At 38.9% G+C, this 12,526-nt stretch overlaps 1 protein-coding gene across 19 annotated transcripts in view; it reads right to left on the bottom strand.

The window, feature by feature from the left end:
* Window positions 1-12,526, bottom strand: part of tcf12 (transcription factor 12) — a 288,087-nt gene that overhangs the window by 63,206 nt on the left and 212,355 nt on the right. For 17 of the 19 annotated variants that reach the window (XM_041174657.1, XM_041174662.1, XM_041174659.1 and 14 more), the window contains one exon: window positions 12,245-12,309. The exons of the other annotated variants lie outside the window; for them this stretch is intronic. In XM_041174657.1, coding sequence (XP_041030591.1) covers window positions 12,245-12,309 — 65 coding nt within the window. The remainder of the gene's footprint in view (window positions 1-12,244; window positions 12,310-12,526) is intronic. 19 annotated transcript variants of the gene reach the window in all.

Below are 12,526 nucleotides of genomic sequence, written 5' to 3'. Positions count from 1 at the left end.
CTAAACCACTACACCACTGCCTCCCCAGTAATTCCTGAGATCCAAGGCTTTCTCCATTCACCAAAGTGCACTGACTAATCTGTAGTAGTATCCTGAATTGGCCCTCTGACTACAAAGGAGCTCAGGACATTTACATCCAGTACTGTCTTAAATCCTCATGTGCTTTTTGGGACAATACAGAATGGCAGAACTTTAAGTTTTACGAACCTTCTATATCTCATCAAATAAAGTTGTCCATTGGTCTGTATACACTCTGAATATGCTTGGAAACAGTATCACTGATCTTGTGTCACTTTTGGCAGGGTGCAATTTTGGACATTTTACCTGAGGCAAATTTCAGGTTTTGTTTCTTTTTAAAGCCCTACAAACTTCAACTTGATCAACATGTCTCTTCCCTACAAAAAGACTTCTTTAGGGTACTCTTAATTTCTCATCCATGTAGATGGATACACTGCAAAGCCGCTGCCTCAGTTTATGTGGCAAACCAGTTAGCAATAGACTGTTGCAACACATGCTTATTAGCCAGAGCACAATTTTAACTGCTACAGAAGCCTTTGCTAGCACTACACTAATTTGATTGAGCAAGTTTACTAAGAAAACAACTCAAAATTTATATGAGCTTCAGAATAGCTCGTTTGCAATTCCATTGTTCATTTTCTGGACAATGAGACTTTTCACTGAGATCTTCTGTACTTGGGATTTACATGAAATACTAAAATATAAGATGCAAAAACACTTTATTCTTTAGTTGCTATGGTAGGGTTGCCAACCCTCCAGGATTGGCCTGGAATCTCCAGAAATTGAATATCAATCTCCAGGACACTGCTCTGTGCAATCCTGGAGAAAAATCATAGGGACGTTAAAAAAAGATAGTTTTTGTTAATTTTCTTTGAACATTTCTCTTTACCAGTTATCAAAAATTTTCAAAATGGGCAAAAAAAAGGCTGTTTGGCTAACTGTCAAGCATCATCCAATTGGGAAATGAGTCTCTTTGCTTTCTGATTAGTGCAGGAAGACAGTACATCACAAGGATGGATATGCTAGCCGACAAATGGCTGGAGGGTAGGGGCAAGTCATGTGATGAAATCTCCAGGAATGCATTTAACCATAGTTGGCAACCCTAAGCTATAAGGATCCTTCGAAGTCAGTCGGTGCCCAGCCATTAATTTATTTGTCCACCCTTTGATGGAGCACAATGGAGGAAGGACTGAAGTACTGAGAACGTTTGATCAAAGTGCATCACCAATTCAAGAATGGATTCAGTTACAGTTCCCTGGGATATAAAGCCCTGACTGTGCAGCTTTGATATTTATATCAGCACAAATGGGAACATCATAAAAATAAACTCAAATGATTGGCTACAATCTGCAATAAGTTTAAAATTAATATGAATAAACACCATTCTTATCTGATGGGGTTTTTTTGTTCGTTTACAAACTGCATTTAAATCTCACATAATCTTTACGCTACTTATATTGAACCCACAATTTATCCTGTGCACTAAGTTATCTTAGGTGACCAAGCCAACAAACATGGTTTCCAGAGTTCTTACAACCATATAAATAAAAAATTAAGAATCTTCATTATTACAATAAAGATTTATGAAAAAATACTTCAAAAACTCTTGTTGCGAGTGAGTGTATGTACTCTGAATTAGCATTAAATGTTGAAAAAAATATTTTTGTTGCAGTACAAAGCTGTGGGCAAAGCTTTAAAGGAATATTGCTTGGCAAATGTTCAGTAAAATCCTTCAGAAATAGCACAAATGCCTAGATTTGAATCTGGGATCGACTATAATCTACAGAATTTGACTGCTTTCCAAAAACTTTCTGCTCACAATGTGCTTTATTTAGGTTATAAGGGATACTTTGTTTTCTTGGTTACTACTGAATATCCACATGAATATTTTTACAATAATTCCAAAGTAGATTCACTTTTAATAGGCCAAAGTATGTTTGCATTAGGCAATTTGTGAAAAGTGACATGTAAATTGGGGTTATAGTTGGACATATTAAGAATAATTAGGATTCTATGTTAAAATGGAACGGTGGTCAACAAAACCTGTTGGTCAAATATTAGGTTTAGGGAGAAGAATCAGGAGAGAAGTATGGCAATTTAATTTTAATGTGGTATTCTTGAAATCATCAGAGGAACAACAAATGCAATTTTTATTTATCTCTAGCAACCATAAAAGTATTTACTTGAATGTGTCATTTTGACTGGTGGTATTCAATGCAAACTACCAGGAAAGATTGGAGAATTTGCAAGTCAAAATTAAGACCAAACAAAAGTAAACAGAATAAATATTCGACAAGCAAAATACCATGGCTAATTGCAAACCGACTTTCCTATTTCACAAAAAATCCTTTTGGTAATTAATCTCAGGGAGAAGTGCGAGGACACTACGTGAATTATAATGCAATATGTGGAATTTCCCTGAAATCTATTGTGCATCTTTAATGTCAGTGCATTAGCTGAGTGAAATACCCTATTTAAGGAAATTTGAAGCTGCACAAGGATCATGAAATATTCACGGAATTGTAATATACTCTATATCTCTCACATAAAAAAAAGCTGAATATTGCTTAAACAGAGAATGACTGCAGGATTCCAAGATGCAGAGGGATCTAGGTGTTCTAGTGCATTGACACAAAAAGTTAGTGTGCAAGTACATCAAGTAATTAAGGCGGCTTGTGGAATGCTATCCTTTATTACGAGAGACACATAAAAGTAAGGATAAAAATACCTGGAAAAACTCAGCAGGTCTGACAGCATCTGCGGAGAGGAATACAGTTAAGTTTCGAGTCCGTATGACTCTTCAACAGAAGACGGTGGAGGCGGGGGTCATTGAACATTTTTAAGGCAGAGATAGATAGATTCTATCTAGGCAAGGGAATCAAAGATTCTCCAGGGTAGATGGGGGGAAAATGTGGAATTCAAAACACAAACAGATCAGCCATGATCTTATTGAATGGTGGAGCAGGCTCCAGAGGCCAAATGGCCTGCTTCTGCTCCTATTCCCTATGTTCTTACATTTGTTTGCAAGATGTTAAGTTAAAATTTCCTATATACCTTCCATACAAAAGTGAGCTGATCTTAGTGTGCAAATGGCATTTTATATCATTGTCATGATGTCCAAACTGTGCAATATCACTTAGACCAAATTACCTTTAATTAATGCATTGCAATTATGCATAATAATGGTTCAAAGCCAAATCCAGCCAAAATGGAATCTACCAGAATGTTCACACGATTCAGAAGTTAGAGTTTGATCAGTTTTGCTGATGAAGCTGATGTTTTGCCCCTATCAGGAGGCCTCATTCCTCATTTCAAAAGAGCACTACAAAAATTAGACAAGTCAAAAACAAGAAAAGGCAAGTCAGCCCAAGAGAGCTTGTCCCTCCAGTACCCAACTTCTTTCAATCTAGAACTGTATTTTGATTGCTTTACTTTTCATTGATGTGGATTTATGCCCATTTGGTCCCACTATGCCCATTTGGTCCCACTAAGCTGAGTAAACTCTGGTATTACATCATATAGTTATATAAATTTATGAGGTCTCCTCAATCTTCTTTCTCATCTGTACATTTTGTTTCTCTAATCTTTCCTCATAATTCATCTCTTCTATAATTGTGATTATTCTTATTGTTTGTCTCTGCACCCTTTCCAATATACACTAGGCAACAATTTGCATTTAAATAATATACTTAATGTAATAAAGCATTCTAAAGCTTTACACAGAAGAATAACAGAATTAGAAGTGATACCTCATTAAATGGTTGTAAAGATCTGCTTTGAACAGGCTTTAAAAGGAAGTGAACAGCAAATTTATAGAAGGAGTTCCACAGAATAGAATCTAGATAGCTGAAAGCTTTGTCATAAACTGAGCAATGCCAAGTGATGAGGATGTACTAAAGATCGTAAAGCAATAGCTCCAAAGTATATAGCTCTGAAGAAGTCGTATGGACTTGAAACATTGTCTTTCTCTCCACAGATGCTGTCAGACCCACTGAGTTTTTCCAGCATTTTTTGTTTATGTTTCAGATTTCCAGCATCCACAGTATTTTGCCTTTAGCTCCAAAGTATTGCTGGAGGAGATCAATGAGATAGGGAGCAGTAAAGCCATGGAGGAATTTATAAATAAAGACAAAGTTTTTGTTATGTATTGGGAAAAAGGACACAAGTGGAAGCTAGTGACAGGGGAGGGCATATGAGAGTATGGGACACAATGTCAGTGGTGAAGTTCTAGGCAAGCTACAGTTAGTAGCGAGAGGAATGTGGGATGCTAATGAGGATGACATTTGAAAGGTTGAATTTTGAAACATAATTTAAAAAAAACCATGCCTTACTTGTTGTGTTATTACTTGTCTTTCAGACTACTTCTAACAGCAAAACCTGGTCTTCTGAGTTTTTTGGATTCCAGATCCAGATCCTAGGCCTACAGGTCTGAGCATGGGGTTTTCCTCCTTTCTGTTAATTCTGACCCCAGGGAGCAGAGAACCAACATCTCTAACTTTTCCATGCAGATGTTATAGCAGGTCTGACAATTAAACCAATTACTCCCTTTTGCGGAAGTATATTCTTCGAAAACAACTCATTTGTGGCCACGTTAATAAAACCAACTTCACCATAATGGTTGTAAATATTTATTGGCCACCAGAAACAAAATAAGAATTTCTTCATGTCCTTGGTCATCTGGCTATTGGTCCTCTTAGTATCAGTACGAAATAACTTTAATGCAACATTTCTCAAGCTGGCTTATCTGGCTCTAATACACATTCAGTGCTCGCAGCCTGTGGCCTTCTTGTTTACACCTATGAATTTACCTGGTTTTAAAATAACATTTAAATGTAACTCAACCCCAAATCCTTTCCTCCAAGCAAAGAAATATTAAGAATCCTGGCACTTGGCCAGTGGACTTACCACCACTATCCAACACCCAGCAGACCGAGAGGTTGATCGGATAATACAATTCACAAAATATTTGATTTTCTTCAAAAACTTAAATCCATTCCCATTTTGAAGTGCTAAGTTTCAATTTTGTACATCTAGAAACTTAGTTTAGATTAATCTGTAAGAGCACCAAGTAAAAATGGCAATTGAGAATGTGCAATGACAAAGCTATTATTCTGTGTATTTGATCCTTTGTCCCACAACTATGGCGAAACGGGATATTCAATGATGTTTGCATAGATACATAGCACACAAGAGTGTGTGGACTAAGGGTACACAAAAGGTCAGTTGCATCCTGAACTGTTTATACATGCTTGGTACCTATAAACTCCAAGAAATTGAGATTCTCTGCTAGGTATGTAAATATACACAGCTTTTGGGTTCAAAGCATTTACTGAATCTTCTAAGAATATCATCTAGAAGATAAACTATGTCATAAAGAACTTGGACATTGCTACTGATATTCAAAAATCAAATCAAATAATCTTAAGCTTGTTTATGAATTTTACAATAGCAATGTTTATATACTGTCCGTTAGGCTAGAACTGAGTGACTTAAAATGGCAAAATAAAAATGCCAGAAAGTCCAGAGGACAGGCAATGCCAATGTGCTACAATTTTGTTCTTTTAACAACCACCAACTCAAATATTCACCTGCCTCTGCTTCCCCGCTCTCCAATCATGGATTAAAGAGTAAATTATATAGAAGGTTTACATAACATGTTGCCTTCCAGGACAATGTCCTAGATTCTCATCACAACTATGTCACCTAAAAAATTAAGAGTCAAAAATTAAACTTGCCTCGCATGAAATAAAAGTGCAAAGAAGGGATGTTACCAGTCATCTAAAGGCAATACGAAAAATTCTTGAAGACACAAGTAGGTTGCTCCAAAGGTGATTAAAAACTTTTGAAGAGGCCAGCCTGAAGAACACAAACAAAGTGCGAACAGATACCTAACTCTAAAATATCACCTAATGATGATCTGTAAAATAGCATTGTGATATCGCAAAGCACAAAGGCCATCTTACAAACTAGTTTTTATGATAGTGGACATGGCAACCATTGCTGAATTTCCCTTTCGCTTGAGCATTCAATTTGCTAAATACTCAACTTCTAAACTCTGCATGAAGCTGGGCATGGAAATTTTTGATATGGTGCTCAAAGCGACACTAAAAGTTCTCTAACACATCATGAGATAATTCAATTATTTTCTTATATCTCCCTTTATTAAGTTACCTTGGTTTACAAAATGAGTATGCAAACTCTAAAAGAAAACTCTCCAAAATTCAAACTTCAAGTCTCTAAAGTAATTGACTCCTGAAAGACGTAGACAGGCATTATACATGGAAGTGTTTTCTCTTTTGGGAACATTTGCATAAAAATGAATCAAATCTGTTTGGTTGAAAATTATTTGCTGCTAGATATGAAACATTTTGCTCAATTAATAATTTAATACAGATGTTTCCCTTTTCTCAGAAAATGTTGGTGTTACAAATTTAATGTTGAAGCAATTGCATAAAGTCAAGAAAAACAGATGGACTGAAACAAGGGATCTGCACTCTGCAGAGTGTGCTATGTACTGATAGAGCAGATGGAATGCATCACCATCAGCTATGACAGAAATAATTTATGGAATAACCAAGCAACACAGGATGACAGAATCATATTACTGTAGCAACCAAGGCCCACCTACAAGTGGGAACACACCGTCATATCCTGGACTTTCCTCCCTGAGCCTATTTATAAAGCTTTCATACTAACTAACTTATTCAGACAATAATTCGAGGAAAAGGTACCGTGCTTGATTCACAAGGCATTCACTTTGGATCTGTTGAAGAATTATTTTAGCAATTCACGTTATTTCAACTTTAGGAAATGACAACGGCCGTAACTGTACAGAGAGGTGGAGGTGCTGGCCACGCCCAGGCTGAAAAGTTGGGAATGAATCTGCCTCCACATGGCTGGGTCACCCTGCAGCATTTTAATGGCCAACTAGCTGTCTCAATCTCTGGTGATAGACTGTCCACCAATATTCATTACAAGCCTACCGACTCCCACAGCTACCTCGACTACAGCTCCTCACACCCCGCTTCCTTTAAGGACTCCATCCCATTCTCTCAGTTCCTTCGCCTCCGTCGCATCTGTTCCGATGATGCCACCTTCAAAGACAGTTCCTCTGACATGTCCTCCTTCTTCCTTAACCGAGGTTTTCCACCCACGGTCGTTGACAGGGCCCTCAACCGTGTCCGGCCCATCTCCCGCCTTCTCCTCCCTCCCAGAAACATGATAGGGTCCCCCTTGTCCTCACTTATCACCCCACCAGCCTCCGCATTCAAAGGATCATCCTCCGCCATTTCCGCCAACTCCAGCATGATGCCACCACCAAACACATCTTCCCTTCACCCCCACTGTCGGCATTCCGTAGGGATCGTTCCCTCTGGGACACCCTGGTCCCCTCCTCCATCACCCCCTACTCCTCAACCCCCTCCTATGGCACCACCCCATGCCCACGCAAAAGATGCAACACCTGCCCCTTCACTTCCTCTCTCCTCACCGTCCAAGGACCCAAACACTCCTTTCAAGTGAAGCAGCATTTCACTTGCATTTCCCCCAACTTAGTCTACTGCATTTGTTGCTCCCAGTATGGTTTCCTCTACATTGGAGAGACCAAACGTAAACTGGGCGACCGCTTTGCAGAACACCTGTGGTCTGTCCGCAAGAATGACCCAGACCTCCCTGTCGCTTGCCATTTTAACACTCCACGCTGCTCTCTTGCCCACATGTCTGTCCTTGGCTTGCTGCATTGTTCCAGTGAAGCCCAACGCAAACTGGAGGAACAACATCTCATCTTCCGTCTAGGCACTTTACAGCCTTCCGGACTGAATATTGAATTCAACAACTTTAGGTCTTGAGCTCCCTCCTCCATCTCCACCCCCTTTCTGTTTCCCCCTTCCTTTTGTTTTTTCCAATAAATTATATAGATTTTTCTTTTCCCACCTATTTCCATTATTTTTTAAATATTTTTAAATCTTTTATGCTCCCCCCATCCCCACTAGAGCTATACCTTGAGTGCCCTACCATCCATTCTTAATTAGCACATTCGTTTAGATAATATCACCAACTTTAACACCTATGTGTTCTTTTGTTCTGTTGTCTGTGACATCTTTTGATGATCTGCTTCTATCACTGCTTGTTTGTCCCTACAACCACACCAACCCCTCCACTTCTCTCCCCCCACCGAAACACCACCCCCCCCCAAACACACCTTATACCAGCTTATATTTCACCCCTTTCTTGGATTCACTCAAGTTCTGTCGAAGGGTCATGAGGACTCGAAACGTCAACTCTTTTCTTCTCCGCCGATGCTGCCAGACCTGCTGAGTTTTTCCAGGTAATTCTGTTTTTGTTTTAGATTTCCAGCATCCACAGTTTTTTTGTTTTTAGCTGTTAACTGGTTCAGAGTGAGAATTCCACCCCTGTCTGGAAAGAAGCTTTGCCTCCAAGAGCTCCTGGCCAATCAAATAGCCAGCAGCTCTCTAACTCTAGCAGCGCCACTGGGAGCGGTGGCTACTGCTGGGACTAGGGGCAGCGCTCAAAGAACTGATACCATGGACTCAGTTAAAGTTGGTTTCGCTGGAGCCAGGTTGACAGGCCCCAGCGAGGGGGTTGGGGGCAGGAATTGTGGAGTTGTTGAGTCCTTCATTGGGCACAGGGACTGGAAAAGGAGGCAGCTCCACTATCCCCAACCCCCCCCCCCGGCTCAAAACATCTACCAACAAGGCTGTCAGGTTTTAACTGGTAGACAGGACACTTGGTCCTGGCAGGTAAAATTCCAGCAGCAGTGGGAGGAAGCCCTTGGCTACTTGAAGGCTGCAACTGGCCCATGGGCAAGTGGGCTGCCTGATACCTCCCTTGCCATGGGTGAAATCCCAGCAGTAGCAGGAAGGCAAATAAACAGGAAGTGGGTGTCACTGGTGAGGCTAGCATTTATTGCCAATCCCTAGCTGCCCTTGAGAAGGTTGAGGTGGCTTTACGTTGCAGTATACTGTACTTTGTGGCAACTGAAACTGATGAGACAATTCTCTGGAGGGCCTCCCAGGCTTCATTGCTCCAATTCACGGGTCATTTTCTTAGTTATACTGCTACTTGCACATTTAAATACATCCAAAACCACTCAGCATTGATGCAGAAGTACATTACCATAACTGAACCAGTTATCACTTACTTTATATCCACTCATCCAGGCTTTACCTGACCTGAGAAAGCTTGTTGTTAACTTTGGGAGATTTCTCTGAAGTGACATCACTCACCTCAAGTATAATTTTAAATTAACTTAAAATTTGAATACTGATGTAGCTATATAATCATGATGCTGAAGTAAGTACAAGTTTGTGTTTTGCTAACAGCCATATCTTTCATTCTCCATTATAGTCTAATTTTTCTCATGTATGCATGAATTGTCGCTAATGGTCATAAGAAATCAAAGTTAACAAAACAAATCCTCAATTCTCAGCAGTCAATCTTTAAAAAAATGTTTTAGTATAGTTTTGTTAGTATTATCCTAAATGTCTAGATGCTTGCATGACAAAGCTAGTTTCTCTCATCAATGTGCCAAAGTGACTGTGCCAATGTTGAACCAGGTAAATAGAAACAGTAAAATCCTCCCCTGATAGCTCAGTGAGTCATAAAAGCCAAGATCCTTCCTCAGTCTATGAAGAGTACAGTCAGGGCCAGCAGCAGAAGCATTAGAATCAGCTTTCAAAATTAGGAAAGAGGAATTAATTTAAAGTTTCCATTCCAGACTACCACCTTTACTCATGTGTTACAATCCCTGTAGATACCAATAACTTTGAACAAGAAATTAGAATTCCCATTGACCAACTTAAAGGAATTGCACAACAAAATATAAAGAGTTAAGTCTTTTACTGCAACAAACAAACTAAAAGCAATAATAACTAAACACTATTTAGTAGACAACTGATGCTCCTGAATGCCAGAAAAAAAATCACGTTTAACTTTTTACGTGATCAAAAACTCCACATCTCAGTTATACTTCACAGCCCTCTGCAGAATTGCAGTTTTTACAGGAACGAGTCCAACATCACTCCCAGCTTCCAACAGGTTCACTTCGCCTTATTATGCCGAGTCTTAACATTGAGTGACCATCAAAAGGCACATCTCTGAGATTTCGGAGGAGTTCCAAATCAACTATCAGCAGCAAGATCCTCTCTGGTGAATTTTCCTCCCAGCAAAGCCAAGGCAACTCTTCCAGAATTTTTAGAATGTCACAGGATGCGTCTCTTCAACCCAAGACCATCCTTCCTCCCGCATTCTGTTCTGGCAGCTTGCAGAGAATTTGCAACTTCTTCTCTCTGCTGATCACACCAGCTGCAGCTTTTGTCTCTGCCTGAGACCTCCCTCTCTCCTTTTCTGTCCATAAACCTGGAGACTGACACGGTTAGCTCAGCTGCATTTGCCTTTGTTTTCAGGTGTGAACCTTTTGACTTTGCTCCTTTGTCTCACCCTGGGCCTCCATGCCCCCTTGGTAACCAAGCCACCGAGGCTTGCTATTGGACGGGATTCAAAGCACAACACATGACTCTCTTCACTACCCTATCTTACCTTCAATTAAAGAGACAGTCCCAAAACATAATCACCTCATAAAACATTGCATTCATAATCTGTGTGCATGAGGGAGCCATGTGAGATTAGTATCAGGCTTGGCTGTCAAACAGCACACAAAGACTCAGCATCAAGGACCAAATGTCAATAATGACCACTTGGGCAAGGGAAGAATGGATAGCCAATGCTCTAGCAAACAATCCAGACCTGTTGGCGGCCTGGGGGTGGGGGGGAAAAGGGGAAAAAAAAAATCAGAAAGAAGCAAAACAAAATCAACTGTTCAGAAGAAATGAATGAGAAGAAAGCTCAACTTCCAGATTTGTTTCTTAGGTCAAAATTTTAATCTCAGCAAATTGCTGAACTTTAATGTATATTAAAGTCATAAGCACTAGTTTAGAAAATTTTAGCACTGGGAATCAAGAATTGCTTGTGCACTAGCATTTCTTATTTTGAAAATTGAGCTTACAAGGAAGCATTAAAATGTGCTTTGAGGTAATACTTCATAAACCCAAACAACGTACAAGTTTCATCATGCACTACTGAAAATTTAAAATTTAAATCTTATGTGAAGTTGAAATTGTAAATTTAAAAATGAAAAGCTGTATCCACTGAAGTAATACCATAAACACAAATATAGCATCTATATTGATGTCGATTTGGTCAATGACGCATGAGGTTGCACAACAGCACTGTCAGCATATCTAACAGGCTTCATGCAAAGACTTAATTTTTGATAATTGACAACCTCTTGCAAATGTTCACAGCTGTTATAAACACCTAGGGAGTCCAAATCTAAAAACATAGCTAAATTCGTACTGTGCATATGGCTTGCATACTTGCATTCTCTTTTCCAAATAAAAATTGAAAAAAAACATCTTTTTAATACTTAATTTCATTTTAAAGCAGCAAGTCTGCTTTCTCGAGCATCTAATCTAACTTGCAAAATGCCACTCCCAGTTCTTTCTGGGATAGATCTTCAAAGCTTTGAAAATAATCAAAAAGTTCCCCCACACAACAGCCACTGCAACACATTAGGCTTCAAAACTGTCACCTGATACTTCACTTCTCTGTAATGCAAAACAACCATCATTTTGGACTTTGTACAGCTCAGTATTTGTGAAAATTTAAGTACCATAGCTCAAATACTAGAAGGACTTCAGTCTATCTGATGCAACATAACAGTTACCACTTTTGGACAAATTAATGTTGATGTTCAAGCTTGTTTATTTTATAGCCTACCAGTAAGTGCAAAAAAAAGTTAAATTATTGAAATAATTTGAAAGAGAGCTCAAATTAAAAACCATAAAAATGCAATGTGAGAAAATTACACTGGAAATGTTAGTTAACCCTTTGAGTACTGAATGCCCCTTGCAGCTTTCAAAATGTGTGCATTTTCTATTATATTTGCAAATGCACTTTTTAAAATTTCTGTAATGCTCTGATTTTTGTGCAGAAATATCACTGCTGTTCTCAAAGGGTTAAATTAGCACACACATTAGTGTTGATGATCTGCGCTTGAGGTCAGTAATTTGGCTAAAAATCAAACGTGCGAGGGATTTTTTTTGGTTTTCCCCATGAAATTGTGCTACTTTACAATTTTTTTCCTTTAAACTACTTTGGGTAAATGTAAGGTTTTAAAAGATGCTAAAAGGTTTGGTTCAGTACTCACAGATGCCAAAGCTTTTCCAAGTGCATCACCTGTCTGTGAACCCCCAGCTGCATTTCCTCTGTTCCCTATACACAATATAATTGGAGCATAAAACACTTCGATTATTCAAAAGTTCAGCAATTTTTCTGCACTTGAATAAAAATTTAGTTCCGTATATCCGCATATTTATTGCCGATATGAAATTTATGGATTAATGTTAAAGAACAAAATTGCAATTTTGTAGTTGCAAGTTAAGCAACATAATTTTAATAACCATCTGATTACTACTTTCCACTTGGATGT

Source organism: Carcharodon carcharias, chromosome 26 (assembly GCF_017639515.1).
Source record: "Carcharodon carcharias isolate sCarCar2 chromosome 26, sCarCar2.pri, whole genome shotgun sequence".
In the NCBI taxonomy this organism is placed as follows: domain Eukaryota; kingdom Metazoa; phylum Chordata; class Chondrichthyes; order Lamniformes; family Lamnidae; genus Carcharodon; species Carcharodon carcharias.
This window is presented reverse-complemented; position numbering and strand designations above follow the sequence as displayed.